Below are 16,831 nucleotides of genomic sequence, written 5' to 3' on the forward strand. Positions count from 1 at the left end.
GTCAAGGAAGGGATAGGTGCCTGCATCCTTATTGCCTCACTAACCCAATCCTTTGTAAGAAGACAATTTGCTCTAAGACCAAAGCTTCATGCAGTGACCAAATGAGACCTGGGTGGCTGTGAGCAGCTTTTTGCTTGTTGAAGGCACAGGGTCCTCATCATCCTGAGGGTGGAGGTTAGCTTCCAGACTAAGGCAAACTAGGAAGAAAGGCCTGGCAATCTACTTCCAAAAATTAGCCAATAAAAACCCTCTGGATCACAACAGTCCAATCTGCCCCTGATCATGGGGATGGCCCAGGACCGGGCAATGTTTCATCCTACTGTGCGTGGGGTCGCCATGAGTTGGGGGAACGACCTGATAGCAGCTGACCATAACAACAAACCTTGGAAAAACTGCCGTCGGCTGCCATACATCTGATTGCAATTTCAGTCTCCTTCTTTTTTGAAAGTCCCAGCATTTTTGGCACCGATGAAGATCCTGATGTACCCTGCTCCTTCGGCAATGAATCAGATTTCCAAGGGCTACTAGACTGCATTACATCTTGCAACAAACAAAAATAAACACACAACTCTGCAATATGAATATGAAACTACAACAAAGATATAAACATCAGGCTCTACAACTACAGACCACGAGCTAGGAATAGCTGGTAGTCTACAGAAAACGGTGATTTTCCCATAAAAAATTTATCTACCGTGATTTTGATCAACAATACTAAAGGGATAAGCAAAAATGTATGAAAACACTCTATTATTTTTAAAAAGACAAATTTCCTTAAACACTAAAGACGGTGATAAAATTCAAGTTATCCAATTTAAACAAATTACTTTCAGTCCTTCCCAATGGTCATCTTAGGCTCGGTATGTAACATGAATGGACAAGAGCTAGTGATGCTGACAGTCCCAGAAACCCTCTTTGGAAGAATGAGGGACCCACACATTCTCCAGAGGACTCATCTCGATCCCTTTTGGCTTCTGAAATTCCACCGGAGTGTGCACGTTCTTCAGAGTCCCTGGGTGGCGTAAATGGTTAAGCACTCCACTACTAACTGAAAGGCTGGTTGTTCAAACCCACCTAGAGGTGCCTCGGAAGACAGTTCTGGCGATATGCTTCCAGGAAGTCTCAGCCACGAAAATCTTATGGGAAGTTCTACTCTGCACACATGGGGTCGCCATGAGTTGGACTCGACCTGACGGCAACTGGTTTGGTTTTTGGGTTTATGAATGTTCTTTACAAACACGATGATACTAAAATAGGAAGCAACAAGGAAACATAAAGGTGCATTTATTCATGTCCATGCCATCTAAATCTACTGAGTACAGTAATCAGGACCAGAAGGGGACCAAATTAGAACCAAAACAACAGAACATTTGCCCCACTGAATCACAAGTTTTAGTTCAGAAGAATCTGTGTGCTGGCAAAGCCAGTTTCCTCCCTGAGAAGCACACTTCACGCTTCGTTCTCTCCCGCCAGCATTTCCTCTCTCTCTGCGTTAAGGCTTGGACGCTGTGAGGTGATGGTGCAATCTCCCCTCCGGAGGGGTCCTCTGGGGAGGCGCTCTCCCCTGCCGTCAGTCACCCGCAGGCTCAGGCTGAGTGAGGGCTGACTCTGTGCTGCTCAGCTCAGCCATCTGCCTCCGCAGCTCCTCCACCATCTGCAGCAGAGCAGACCTCTCCAGCTCTAACGCCAAGGTCGCCTGCTTCAGCTTGCTTTCGCTGGTCAGAAGCTTCTCAACTGTAGCTTCAAGACTTTGGATCCTACCATTTGCCACCTGGAGAATAAAAGAAGAAATGAGAACAGAATTGCCCAGTGATAACAAAGCAGGAATCAATCAATTGAACATTCCACCGTCCAGCCTTGGGGGTACTTTGGAGCCATATTTTGACAGAGCCAAGTCTAGGTGTTTATTACCAGTTCTTTTTCCAGGCCACATCACACAGGAAGGCTCCATTTCCCAACTTCCATTGCAGGTGGGCTGGGCTAGGCTCTAAAACCACCCCCTGAGATCCTCCAGCATCCCCTTCCCTTGATGTGGCTACTTTGGAAGCCACATGTGGAGATGGAGTCATCACAATACAGAGGAATCCTGAGTTCCCAAGTCTCCCACTATAGGGAGGAGGCCAAAGAATGCTTCTTGGGGAAGAGGTAGCGCTTCAGGAAGGAAAAAAAACAAACTTTTTTTTGTGCTAAGCCATTGAGATTTGGAGATTTATTACTAGCCTAGCCTTTTTTATGACTATGCACCTACCTACACTGGCAAACTGATTTTGCACTGACACAGTCAAAATGGCTTCTATGTGAAGGCTGCAGTAGAAACAGCTCTGTCACTGGAAATTTTTTTTTTTTTAATTTCCTTAGAGTAACAGACATCACAAGAGACATGGGGATTTCCCCCCAAGCATGTATGGAGTGCTTAGAATGGTCAAGCATTCTTCTAAGAGGTTGACGAGCCTTACCTCGCTGATTTGTCATTACCACCCAAGGAGAAGCAGCAACCTCATTCCCACCCTACAGATAAGAAGCGAGGCTCTCACTCAGTTTATATCTTCAGCACCTCCCATTACTGTTGAGTTGATTCCGACTCACAGAAATTGTCACGGATTGAACTGTGTCCCCCCAAACTGTGTGTCAACTTGGCTAGTCCATGATTCCCAGTATTGTGTGCTTGTCCACCATTTTGTCCTCCGATGTGATTTTCCTATGTGTTGTAAATCCTACCTCTACGATGTTAATGAGGTGGGATTAGCGCAGTTATGTTAATGAGGCAGGATTCAATCTACAAGATTAGGCTATGCCTTAAATCAATCTCTTTAGAGACATAAAAGAGAGAAGTGAGCAGACAGACACAAGGACCTTGTACCACCAAGAAACAAGAGCTAGAAGAATAGCATGTCCTTTGGACCAGGGTCCCTGTGCTGGGAAGCTCCTGGACCAGGGGAAGATTGGTGACAAGAACCTTCCTTCAGAGCTGACAGAGAGAGAAAGCCTTCCCCTGGAGCTGACACTCTGAATTCAGACTTCTGGCCTACTAGACTAGACTGTGAGAAAATAAATTTCTCTTTGTTAAAGCCATCTGCTTGTAGTATTTCTGTTATAGATGACTAAGACAGTAATCCTGTAGGACAGAGTAGAACTGCCCCATAAGGTTTCCAAGGGTAACCTTTATGGAAGCAGACTGCCACATCTTTCTCCCCCAGAGCAGTTGGTGAGTTCGAACTGCCGACCTTTCGGTTAGTAGCTGAGCACTTAACCACTGCACCATCAGGGCTCCTTCTTTAGCACCTAGCACACAATTAATGTCACTTAGATAGACCTTCCAGGTGCTTCTCTCTAGCAATTGGTCCTCCTCTCTCCAATCCTCTAGGACAGACTTCCCAGGCAACAAGTGAGCCGGCTCCAGGGATGCTGTGGGGTGCCCTGAGCAAACTGCAGGAACTTCAACATGTATTTTGATGGCCCCGAGGCCTTTCCGGCCTGTTCCTCAGCTCACAGCTGCATTTGGGAGAGCTCAGGTCATTGGGTCTCATGAATCCAGTCCAGTTTTTTACATTTTCCCATTTATTTTAGGTGGGAAAATGGTACATCTATTTTTCCTCATTTTCGAAACAAGGGAAACAGTTTTTTGAACAACACTAGTGCCAGACAGACAATTCATGACTCAGAGTCTAGCTCTGGCTAAGCTACTAGAACAATCAAAATAGAAGGACTGAGATCCTAAGAGCATTAGCTTCCAGGCAGGGGTGCTCACACTTGGTCTGTACAGCTAAGCAACACTCTGATTCTCAAAATCCCGCCCATCAGCAAGGCCTGGGCCAGGTCCCACCTCATCTCCAGAAAGGATCTCTCACTGCACCCTAAGGTATTATCACGTAATTAACTACTTTGCAGGGCATTTACTGTTCTGCAAGAATATCAAGTCTCCTAACGAGACTGAATGAGGCATTGGTGGTTCAGTTGTGGAATTCTTGCCTCCCATGTGGGGAGACCTGGGTTCAATTCACAGACTATGCACCTCATGCATAGCTACCGCCTGTCTGTCATTGGAGGTTTGTGTGCTGCTGTGATGCCGAACAGGTTCCAGTGGAGCTTCTAGACTAAGACACACTAGGAAGAAAGGCCTGGTGATCTACAGTTATGTGCTGCATGATGTTCATTCAGCTCAGACCGCATATGCATCCATGGTCCAGCATGCACACTCAGGGGGATGCCCACAGCACGACATTGAGACCGCCCCGCCACCCTCCACTCATGGAAACAGGCACCACTGCTACTGGGAGAAGTGGGTGCCAGATCCTACCCCTGAGCACCCAAAGTCAGCAGGCATTGCAGGGGTGCCTTGTTGCCAAAACTGCTCCCTTGCTGCCCAGCCTGCGCCTAGAGCCTCCCCACTGTGACCTTCACGGGGCTGCAGGGCCATGTGCCCAGAGGGACCCGGCTGAGTGCTCACCCGAGGCACTGCAGCGGGACCTGCTGGGGCTGTGCTCTGCACAGCAGCCCCCAGGCCCATGTGCCCAGGAGCCCCGTGCACCCAGGTGTTCGCAGAACATCTAAATCACATGATGTCCTATTTCACAGAACATATCACAGACGTTCAACAACGCACGACCGTACTTCAGAAAATTAGCCAACAAAAACCCTGTGGATCACAACAGCCTGATCCGCAACCCATCACAGGGATGGCACAGGACCAGGAGGCACTTCGTTCCATTGTGCTTGGGGTCGCTATGAGTCGGGCCCACTCGATGGCAGCTAACAACAGCAACGACGGTAGGAAGCACGCCTTGTCCTTCCCGTGGGTCTGGCCTCCCACAGGACCTCGCTAAGTAACTTGTAGTTGATGATTATGAAAAATTAAATGCATTAGTATTTGGCACCATTAGGTATGTCTATGCAATAGTCTTATGCATTCTGCTGGACAAAACAGGCTAAACAGTTAGGTCTCCAGCTTATAGACTGCATTCTTAAGTGTTTAACAGTAAGAAAATAAATGGGACTTCAGTATGCCTAATAACTTATGAACAGGAGAAAGCTAGAAAACAGGTCAACTTTGATACTTGCAAAAAAAAGAAAAATTTACCTATGAAAATTCAGTATTGTATTGAACACCTATCCTTGGACAATCTATGAAAATTATTTAAAAAAAAAAAAAAGAGGACCATGATCCCCAAAGAACTTACACAGTCTGGCTAAAAGACAGTGAATCTCTGTGACTCACAGAGGACAATGGGAAAGCGGTAAAGAGACACCTGCAGACTAACACACCACAATCCCTACCCCAACTCTTTGAGAGCAGCAGGGCCTTATGCATTGTGGTGGCCCCTGGTCCCCAGCACAGCAAGGACCCTGCAAATACTGGTGGATGTGCCTAAACTGTAGTCATGAGAGATACCTCCAGAAGTACAGACCACTCAGTCAAAAGAAAGATCACTGTAAGGATAACATCCCTGATCACCCACTACGGTTTGATACCTTTCTTGAGGACTGTAGATATCTGGGTTGCTATGAGTCAGAATTAATTTGAAGGCAATGGTAGATATCTGAGCAGTTTTTCACAAATCCCTGTCTTCACAAAAGGGGTAGAGTACCACAGAAACAACCTACAATTGCTTTCCACCCTTCATCACAAAGAAACCATTTGGGCATTATTGCTGTTGTTGTTAGATGCGGTTGAGTCTGTCCCAGCTCATGATGAGCCACAATGGAACAGAATGCTGCCTGGTCCTGCACCATCCCCATGATCAGATGTGGATCGAACAAGTGTTCCAGGTGACTCATAAGGTTTTTATTAGCCCAGTAAATCAAACTTTTTATCTGAGTGCTGCCTATCTTAACAGGCCAAATGCTTCAATGCAAACGTGAGCTTTGTTAGAAATGTGTCCATCATGTTATATTTCAGGGGCGCAACTCTTGCTTGGAGACTGTTTTAAATTACCCTCCACACCCCACAGTCTCACAGGCCAGATAAGGCTTTTTATCCTCTTGAGACTTCCCTAGTTTCCAAAGCCCTTCACATTAAGCCAAGACTTCCTGGAGAAATTGTATGCGGGCATATTTTCAGTTAGAACAGCTCAGTCTTGTGCGGGCTGGGGAAGAAGCGAAATGTCAGAATACGGCTGGTAGTTAGGACTGGGTAGGAGAAGCATTTTGTCTTTGTTCCTCTATAGTAAATATCTACTAGGATCTACTGAGATAAATCCCTGCTGGGAGGAATGCATTTTAGACAAGGGCTGATTTGTCAGGCTCTTCAATGCTGGCCTTTCTCACAGTGCTGCCAAGATTATGTCTGCAAAGCAGCAACTTTCTGGAGAAATATCAGAGGCTTAGCTCAAGACAGAAAGCTTATTCCAGGAATATATATATAATACATATTTTGGGGGAAAATATGTATTTTTGTCTACAGGGGGAAAAAAAAAACCCACCCTCAAAACAATTCCTAACACTGACAGTTATCGCCATCCAGGGAAACAGTGAAGGTGGGGACAACACTGGGATCTGGCAAGATCCAGGTCTCTTGCACCTCAGTGCTTGCCCCATCTCACCCTTCTGTGTCTTTATTTGCCGTTCTTTTGTATGTCTTCATCTGCTTTTATCCATGTTAAGATGGAAGCGTCTACAAGGGAGAACTGTGCCCCTCGTTAATCAAATCTTTGTACTTGCACCAAGGACTCACAAATAATGATCATGTGGTCTGTTCTGTTAGGTTGATTTCTGGGTCACTTTCCTCCCTTCTGGTCCTAGCTAGTTTCCTTTGCACAGGTTAAAGCCTGGATTCCCTTGTCATTCTCCAGGCACAATTGCTGACATTCAGTTAACTGTGCCACATCATCCTGAGCCAAGTTCACTCTGGGTCTTTCTCCTGGAAGGGTAAGTAGAGAAACTGCCTCATAGAGAGCTCCAGGACTGTCTGACCTTAGAACAGGATAATCTGTCTGCTTCTCAATAAATAAAACGACCAATTCTCCTAGGTTACCTTTGATCCCAACTATAAAAAGATCAGGGTGAGAGAAAGGTCCCCTGGTCATGGGAAAACCCAGTCTGCTGGTGCCTTTGGTGAGTTAATGAACTACCATATACTCGTGGTTCAGGAAGCTGCTTTATAAACATGCTCTACCTGCAATTGTTCGAGGAGGTCAAGGTTCTGTTTGCGTAAGCTGCTGTTGGTTTTCTCTAATTTATCCATTCTTTGGTTGTCACTGAGAGGAGAAGAATCGATAAGCTCTTCTTGAAGCACGTGGTACTCAACTTCATAAGCTTGTAACTGCTTAGAGATGTCCATCTCAAACACCTGTTATATACAGAAAAGTCATCAGCCACTGAAAAATGAGAAAAATCACACACACACACACACACACGCACAAACACACAACCATTTCAACAGCATCCATTAAGCACCTACTCCAGGCTTAGCACTATGCCTGGTGCTATACGGGACAAATAAGAAAGGCTCTATGCTGAGAAGGTAATAATTTTACTTGGGAAGAAAGGATATAAGACATATCTAGAAATAATTCTAAGGTAGCAATAAGTATAGGTTTTTGATACTAATCCTCCAAAAGCCAAAACCTCATTTTTAATAAGGCTTACTAAAAAGCTATTTTAAGATCTTATTCCAGTACTGAATTCTTTTCTCTGAAAATTCTATAAGCCTAGATATACCAACTAAGGTTTAAAAGGAGAAAATAAAAAAAGAATCATAGCCCTGTTTGCACAGTCACCGAGTCAAAGTTTAATTATAGTTCAGTTGGGTTTTCAGAATTACAAGAACAGCTAAATAATGGAACTGTTTACTAAAAACCCTCCTTGCACACAAGAGATGCAGAAATGAGCCAAAACCCAAATGTCACCCACACAGATGAGTGAATAAGAAACAAAGCTCGAGTTGTCTTCCTTCCCATAATAGTAATAGTGATGAAAAAACCACACGTGTGAAAAATAACCCCAAAGTGCAAAAGTGACTCAAGTTCTTCGTGTTTGTACTTTCGATTGATCAAGGCAGGGGGAAGAGGGAGTCAGAAGACAGATTATGCTGCTGCCCGAGGCATCTCCTTTCTTTGCTACTGTTTCTATGACATAACCCCATAGGGCTGAGCCTCCTAGCCCAGGAGTGAAGCCCCAATGTGCATCTGGCAGCTTTGCGATTTCAGTCATGCTGGGGTCATGTAAGAAAAGCCAGCGGGTTCAGAACACACATTTAGAGACTGAAGTTAGACTTTAGAAGAGCAGGAACCGACTCTTCCCTGCATTTCCTTAAGAAAGAGACTCCAACACAATGAAATCAATGAAAAATTAGGTTCCCCTGATGGGTACTCTATTAGCACTCAAAAGGGATGAGTCTTATCTTCCCTGAAATCAGTTTTCAAAAAAATGTGTTTGCTTTCTCAGTATTCCCAACCATCTTTTTTTATTTCCCCTTCCTTGAGATTAACTTTTCAGCTTCCTGATTTTCAATTTATTCAATGTATAATACTAATAATGCATAAAAGTCATTCCATGTCTATGAACTAAAATCCATTATATCTGTGATGTGTGTACGTGTGTGTGTATAGTTTCCTGTATTGAACTGATTCTCTTTTGTCTCTCAGAGTGACTGTAAGGTCGGTAGTGATTACCATTCCCTTTTATAGACGTGGGAACTGTGGCTGGAAAATGTTTAATGATCTGATAAGGCAGAGGCTTTGGAGTCAGCCCTGAAATAGGGGCTCCACTGGTGACTCTGAATAACCCTGAACAAGTTACTTAACACTCTGGCCTTTGTTCCTCACCTCATATAAGAGGCAATAATACTTAAAAACCAAACCAAATCCACTCCTGTCAAGTCGTTTCCGACTCATGGCGAACACGTGTTACAGAGTAGAACTGCTCCATAGGGTTTTCTGAGTTGTAATCTTTTTTTTTAATCGTTGTTGAAAATATGCACAGCAAAATATACGCCAATTCAACAATTACTGCACGTACAATTCAATGACACTAATTACATTCAAGTTGTGCAACCATTCTCACCCACCTTTTCCAAATTGTTCCTCCCACACTGCCATAAATTCACTGCCCCCTAAGCTTCCTATTTAGCCTTTCCAGTTATTGTCAATTTGATCCCATAGAGATAGTTCTTTAAAAGAAAATGATGCTCAAGGTAGACATTCTTTACTAATTAAAATAAACTGTTGTTTCCCTTAAAGAAAACTTCAGGGACTATTTTTGGTTTAAGGTTTAAAGATTATCTCAGAGCAATAGTTTTGGGGGTTCATCCATTGGCTGTAATCTTTACAGATGCAGATCACCAGGCCCTTCTTCAGCAGCATGGCTGCATGGGTTCGACCCCCCAACCTTTAGGTTAACAGACGACTGCAAACTGCCTGTGCCACCCATGGGATGATTTAGGAAATTCTGAGCATACTACATGGCAAAGTGAATAGGTGCTCACTTAGCTAACTGATCTGCTTCCACAGACTTGTCATGCAACCCTCACATTTCAATCTTGTGTGCCTCTGCAAAATTATAAACAATTCCACACCACAGAGCTTCTGAATAGCTCCAGTAGAGTAAAAACCACAAACGGGAAAACCGAGATTGCCGTGGCATTAGTGTGCAATTACAAATATGGTGCTGAATAAATGTCACACTGCACACAGTTACTTTTTTTCTTCTACAATGATTTATTTTTAAATGATCTCCAACCTGGAAAGCCTTGGCAGCAAAACCTCTGGCCTTTTATACGGATTGATGATCTGCGGAGGTTAATGGCTCTCAGCTGTGCCCAAAGGCTGACCTTCTATCCCAGCCTCCATTAATCCCCAGGAACCATCCCGGGTCATAACCATCTCTACTTAATTGCATCATTATCTCCTGACTGCCAAAACACTTACAGTCATTGATTTTGCAGTTATGCCCTGGAATTTATCCCAAACCATGGCAGTGCAAGGCTGGTGGTGAAAGGCAAGCCCTGGCCCCTGAACAGGCTTTCAGTCCTCTGGTCAATGACTTAGGGAAGGGACAGAGGACAGGAGGATGGTGGGAGGGGCCCTGTCCTTGTGCACTTAGAGGGCACAAGTGACCCGCTACCAGTTGCAGTTCTTGGCCAGAGAAAGAGCAAGCTCAAAAACCAGCTGCTGTTGAGTCGATTCCGACTCGTGACCCCACGGGTTGCAGAGTGGAACTGCTCCATAGGGTTTCCTACGCTGTAATCTTTACAGAAGCACATCCCCAGGCATTTCTCCTGTGGAGCCGCTGGGTGGGTTTGAACCATCAACCTTTAGGTTAGTAAAGTTGAGTGCTTTACCAGTTGCGCCACTCAGGGACTCCTAGAGAAAGAGCAGGCAGGCCTAAAATTAAAACCTGATCCAATAGTATTTGTCTCAAAGAACACAATCAATGAACAAAAAGAGGAACTGGTTGTTGGTGGGAAAGCAGGATTCACTGTGAAGTCTTCTCATTTCTTGTCCAAGGTGTACCTGAGGCTCAACACGTGCAGCTCCCTCCCACTATGGGTGGAGAGACCAGCTCTGGCTATGTCGCCTTGCCCTGAGCACCAGTCACTTTACAAAGCTGCAAGGGTACGTTGTCACTCTGCAACGTGGAGTGGCTTTAATTGTCTATCCTATTTCAGAACGATTCCACTAGACTCATACCTATTAGGGATGGGGATGGTACACCCTGGGTGGTGTGAACAGTTAACATGCTTGGCTGCTAATTGAAAGGTTGAAGGTTCGATTCCACCCTGTAGCACCTCAGAAGGAAGTCCTGGCAATCCACTTCCTAAAAACCATCTATTGAAAACCCTTTGCAGCACAGTTCTACTCTGACACACGTGGGGTTGCCACGAGTTGCGATCGACTGGACAGTAACTCGAAGTGCTTTCCTATCACCCTGGCTCTTTGTTTCTCCAAGGTTTTTGTGCAAGTTTCAGAATTTGTGGGATGAAGAAAAGGAAACATGCGTTCCTTCTTGCTGAATTAGGAATTAGCCATTTTCATATTTGCAATGGTTTGCCAAAAAGATTACCATTTTTTAAGTTATTGAAGCAACAGAGCTACACTATAGGAAGCTTGAAAACTAAAGAAACACTACCAATACAACTTCCATTATCTTATTATATTTCATCTTTTTTTTCTATAAACATGTTTTCCTAGTTGTAAACACAAGCAAACTTTCCTATCCTATTTTTTCACTTAGCATTATAACATAAGAACTTTATCATGTTGCAATGTCTTTTTCGTAAGCATAATTGTAAACGGCTTTGTGGTATTCCATCAACTTGACATACCATAACCATATTTACCCATTCATCAATTGTTGGACATCTAGTTACTTCCAAGTTTTTGATATAAATAATAACTCTAAGAAAACATTCTTGTACATATGGTTTTTCCCATATTTTGGATTACTTTCTAAGCATACATTCCAAGAAGTGGGATTACTGAGTCGAAGGGAATGAATATTTTTCTGGCATGTGATACATATCACCAAATTGCTTGCCAAATGGGAATAGTCAACGTATAATGCCATTAGCAACATACGAGGTACCAGATACAACATATCCTTGGCACTAGATCTAGACATTAAAAATTTCATTTTATTAATCTAGTAGGTAAAGCATTACATATATGTTAGTTAAATTTAAATTACTCATGAAGCGAAATATTTTCCTAGATATCTGTTTACTAGACGGATCTCCTCTTTAGTGAATTATCTGTTTATGTTCTTGGCCCACTTGCTTAGAAGACTCAGCATTTCTCTTTGCAACATGTGGACACGCTGTATAATGAATCCATTAGCCCTGATGTCTGTAAAATCAGCCACATACTTTCCCCCCTCCTAACCCCTAAATCCCACCCCCATCTGTTGACCTCTGTGGCATACCAAGGTCGGGCTGGTGGGTGCGGTATCCTGGGTATCTGTAAGAAGGGGGCGCGTTGTCTGTGGTGAATTTAAGTGAATTTAAAAACAATAAGAAAACCAACTAAAAGTTAGTCTGCTTTTTATTATCACCATATGTGAGCAATTCTAAATAATACCAGAAGTAAAACACTCCTCCCTACTGCACCCCACCCTCTTGGTGTGGCACGGATTGGCCTTTTAGAACCTGACTCTGTTTTGAACAGTGGGAACTGCCCAAGCAGCGAGGGCTCCTCCCAAGGGTGGAAGAGAGGCCCTGGCACAGCAGTTTTCAGGAGCGTACTCTGCACACAAGAACCTGGTTAAGATGCTGCTTTCTGTCCTCCAAGCTGAAGTACAGCAAGGAATAGCGTGTTTTTAATAAAGGTGCCCACAGCAGAGCTTCACAAATGTGAAGGCCCCCGGGGACCTTGATAAATGCAGGTTCTGATTCAGTAGGTCTAGAGTAGCACCCCCTCCTCCCACAAAAAAAGCCAAAACCGTTGCCATAGAATCGATTCTGACTCATGGCGACCCCATGTGTTACAGAGTAGATCTGCTCCATAGAGTTTTCTTGGCTGCAGTCTTTACAGAAGCTGATCGCCAAGCTTTTTTTTTTCCCTGCAGCGCAGCTGGGTGGGTTCAAACCGCCAACCTTTAGGTTAGTTGTTGACTGCAAACCACTTGCACCTCCCAGGGACCAGATGCAGGCCCCAGATTCTGCATTCCTAACATGTTCCCACGTGACGTGATGATCTGTGGGCCACATTGAATAGAGCTTTAAGGGCGTTAGAAATAAGCTATTTGCTCCACTTGCCAAAGCACACCCACTCCTCTCTTCAACTCTGTTTTTCCTCCTTAAACTGAACCAGAGGCTTCATGGTCAGACAATGCTCACGGTGACACGAAAACGACACCGACCTCCTTCCCTGCATTCCTGTTTATTCCAAGTTTCCCTTCTTCTTGAGCCTGGCCTACTGGCAGAAGATTCTTATGGCTCATATACTACCAACAGTTATCTTGTAGGTACAAAGACACACTGAGGAATATGACAGAGGCTTCAGCGACCCTTGTCCTTCTGCCCTGGACTCTGTCAAATTTGGAACTGCCCCTCCACGGCTGCTCCTAGCCTCTCTTTACTGAGAGCTCCAGAGCCCTGTCCTTGGCTACTTTCCCTCCCATCTGGGTCCAGACTGTGTTTCAGATGCTCAAGCTGAGGTCATCTATGGAGAAGGCATTTAATGAAATAGATCTATGGCTATAATGGAGGACCCCCTAGACACTCCCCTTTCCACCCCTGGCTGATCTATACACAAGACAGTATGCTCTGTCACATGGAATAAATGCACGCATCATCTCTTCCCCGAGAACCTTCAAGGACTTGGGCTTGGGGGTTCTCAGAGGCCCTGCATGTTAACCCTGTTCTCTGAGGACATGAGCCCAGAAGACCCTCTGAAGGGGGGGAGGGGCAGAGAGAGGTGAAAATACTCACGGAGAGTACTCAGATGTTAGGTTCCAGATGGAAAATAGGGGAGGGAAAGAAGGCTGAGAGTTGTCTAACATTATTTGTTTCCCATCAAGACTTTTGGAAGAATGAAAACCTAAGCCCTATAACGTAGATTTTGTGCTACACACACACTCACATTTCTCATTTCCTCCAAAAAGCTGCACATGTCAGGCTCCCAGAAGTTCTCTGTTCTCTCATCCCAGTGCTTCTGCATATGCTGTGATCTTTTAGTCCAGAGGTTGACAAACTACAGGCTGTGGACCAAACCCACCATGTTTTTATAAATAAAGCTTTACTGCAACACAGCCATGCTCATTCACCTGCACATTGTCCATGGCTGCTTTCTGCTGCAAGGCAGAGTTGAGTAGTTGCAGCGGAGTTGAGTCTCTGTCCCTCTACAGAAAATACATGCCAACTCCTCTCTTAGTTCATTCCTCTAGGTCCAGCTGAAATCAACTCCCTCAAGTTCCAACCGGCAGCACTTGGCCACTCCATCAGCCAGGTTCCCACAAGCCCTTGTACAAGCACCACACTTGTAATTACTGGATTACATAGGATGGGTGGGTGAGGCCATGGGCTTTGGAGTAAGAGAGACACGTTACAGTCTTGGCTCTACCATTTAATTACAGTGTCGGATATGTTATTTGCTCCATGCCCAGTTTCCTCATCTATAAAAATGGGGATTATAATACCATGTGCCAGAGTCGGTAAGGAATCAAACGAAGAATGAGCGCAAAATGCAAAATACATGGCCCAAAGCAAATCAGGTACACACACAAAAAGTGTTCTGTTGTATGTCATGTCCATTTCTGTTCTTCTAACACTTAAAAGAACATTTGGTGCATATGAGGTACTCTCAATAAGTGCTTATCCTTTACAGAAGAGAAAAATGGGACTTTGTGGGGAAGGGGCTAGGTATCCAGGAAGATAAAATGAATGCTAGCTGAAACTGCAGCCGTAGGGCCAGAGGTAAGGGGTGAAGCTGGGCACTCACTGGATAAAGACATTGGTCTATATACCCAAGGCTCTCTAGGTTTGCCTTAGCAGCTATAATATATAAGCAATGGAAGCTATAAGAAGGGAATAAATGAATATAAATGCCAGGCAGTAATGAATCAAAAGGGCAGAGAATTCAGTACATGTATTAGGAAAAACAGCTGCCACCAAGTCATTTCAAGTCATGGCAACCTCATGTGTGTCAAAGTAGAACTGTGCTCCATAAGGTTTCAATAACTGATATTTTGGAAGTAGACTGCCAGACCTTTCTTCTAAGGTGCCTTTGAGTGGACTTGAACTTCCAACCTTTTGGTTAACAGCTAAGCACGTTAACCATTTTCACCACTAATACTGAGGAGTCCCTGAGTGGTGCGAGCAGTTAACACACTAAGCTGCTAACTGAAAGTCTGGAGGTTCAAGTCCACCCAGAGGCACCTTGGGAAAAAGTCCTGGTGATCTACTTCTAGGAAAATCAGCCATGGAAAACTCTATGGAGCACAGTTCTACCCTGACACACTTGGGGTCGCCATAAGTCAAAATCAACTTGACAGCAACTGGTTTTCAGTATTAGAAAGCAGGTATAATACAGAAAAACTCTATGATAAAATGACATCCAGAGGCACTAGTTGCTAAGAGCACTGAGAGGGTGGAGGGACCCGAGTTTAAAACCCTACCCTTCCGCTTTGCAGCTGAGTGATTGTGGGCCAGTTAACTAACCACCTTGAGCCCTAGCTTCCTCATGGGTTAAAACCACCTATCCTCCCAGGAATGTGGTCATGATTAAATGAGATCATGTGTGTATACAGTGTCCCACATAGCCTGACAGAAAGTAAGCACTCAACAGTCAAAGCTGTTCACATTAAGAGGAATGCATTAGAGAAATAAAATAGAGAGAGAGGCAGAGCCTATCAGTTAGCTGGAGGTTAAGTGTAGAGTGAAAAGAACTGCGCTTTCATATTGGCAATTACAATGTGCACACAGAGATCAAAACTGACAATTGGTGCAAAATCCTCTCCGGGCCACACTTGCTTCTTTTCCTGTGCTCAACACCTAAGGTGGAGCAGCCAATGAGAATCACAAACACGGCATCTGTGTGTGATTCATTGGAACCGTTGGATTCCTCCTGGACTATGAGAAATCGCTATAGGAAGCTTTTTTTTTGTTTTTTTTTTTAATAGCTTTATTTCACTACTTGTTATCTAATTGTTCCATGTTTTCATTAAATTTGGAGCAAGTGAGGTAAGTTCTAGGCTTACGAGAGGCCTGGCTGCTGACTCTGAAGCAAGTGATATAAGAATCTCTTCTAGAACATTCTTAGACATCCTGCCTCTGGTCACTTCCAATGGTGACCTCACCACTCTGCACAGCAGCTCAATCCTTCCTAGTCAGCAATTATTACTAGAAGATCCTTTTTTTATTTTTTAAAAAAAGAAGATTCTTCCTTATACAGAGTTAAAAATCTGCTCCTACCACCAATCCAGACTATTTGCTAACTGGTCTAGTTGTAATTCCCAGCTAAATTTACCTCTTAACCCAACCATTCCAGACAGTAATGGTTGTACTATATACCGGAGTACTGATACCACAGATGTGGAACTGAATTCTGTAAAAGACCATGTCATGGAACAAACTTACAGACTATATACTCCCTATCACAACTCTGCTATCAAAGAGCTTTTTTTTTTGAAAATTCCAATTAATATCATGCAGCAGAAAAATTAAAGCACTCATTTGTTAAAAGCTACATTATATAAATGGTTGTATTTTAGAAGAACAAACTACTGTGGAAGAAACCTCTTAAAGGGAAGAAACTTTCCACTGATAATGTGTGCTGTGATCCCACCTAAACATCACCGCCATGTTTCCATGTGGCATCTCACTCACACACACGCAATGTTTAGTCACTCCACTCAGAGACAAGAATATTTGCTATGTGCCTCCTTCCTATGCTAGATATAGTGCAAGATGCTGTTCAGGACACAAACTGGTAGTAAACCACTTCTGTGGAAAAACAAATGTAAGTTTCTACATATCCAGGACCACATAAGCCTGTGGGAGGTTCAGACTGAACCATACCTGATTGATGGTCTTTTCCATTTGTACCAACCCCAGGTTTGGTAATATATTTTTTATAAAGTCAACTATGGTCTCTAGGTTTTCATGCTGCAGAATCAAGGGCTTATGGCTTCCCAACAAACTTAATGCCACTTTAAATATGACTTCTGATCCCTGAAGAAAGATCATATCTGGGAAAACAAAGAAATGCAGAAAGTTAAATCAGTTTCTGATGAAATAACATCCTGTTTCCTTTTCCACAGTAAAGGGATGCACATCACAGAGCAGAAGGGTAGGAAAGACAACATCAAATCATGAACTTTATTCCCTTTCTAGCATGATATTTCAGATGGGGTTGTCAAGGCAATATTGCAAATAATAATAATAATAATTATATATATA

At 43.8% G+C, this 16,831-nt stretch overlaps 1 protein-coding gene across 6 annotated transcripts in view; it reads right to left on the reverse strand.

The window, feature by feature from the left end:
• Positions 1 to 413: 413 nt before the first annotated feature.
• Positions 414 to 16,831, reverse strand: part of TBC1D1 (TBC1 domain family member 1) — a 276,672-nt gene continuing 260,254 nt past the window's right edge. For 4 of the 6 annotated variants that reach the window (XM_023738962.1, XM_023738960.1, XM_023738963.1 and 1 more), the window contains 3 exons: positions 16,451 to 16,620; positions 7,112 to 7,285; positions 416 to 1,771 (listed from right to left, as the gene is read on the reverse strand). In XM_023738962.1, the coding sequence (XP_023594730.1) occupies positions 1,571 to 1,771; positions 7,112 to 7,285; positions 16,451 to 16,620 (545 nt within the window). In that variant the 3' untranslated portion in view covers positions 416 to 1,570. Of the gene's footprint in view, positions 1,772 to 7,111; positions 7,286 to 16,450; positions 16,621 to 16,831 lie in introns of all 6 variants that reach the window. The other 2 variants (XM_023738964.1, XM_023738965.1) reach the window with 1 other exon arrangement.

Source organism: Trichechus manatus, unplaced genomic scaffold (genome assembly GCF_000243295.1).
Source record: "Trichechus manatus latirostris isolate Lorelei unplaced genomic scaffold, TriManLat1.0 scaffold00126, whole genome shotgun sequence".
Taxonomy (NCBI): domain Eukaryota; kingdom Metazoa; phylum Chordata; class Mammalia; order Sirenia; family Trichechidae; genus Trichechus; species Trichechus manatus.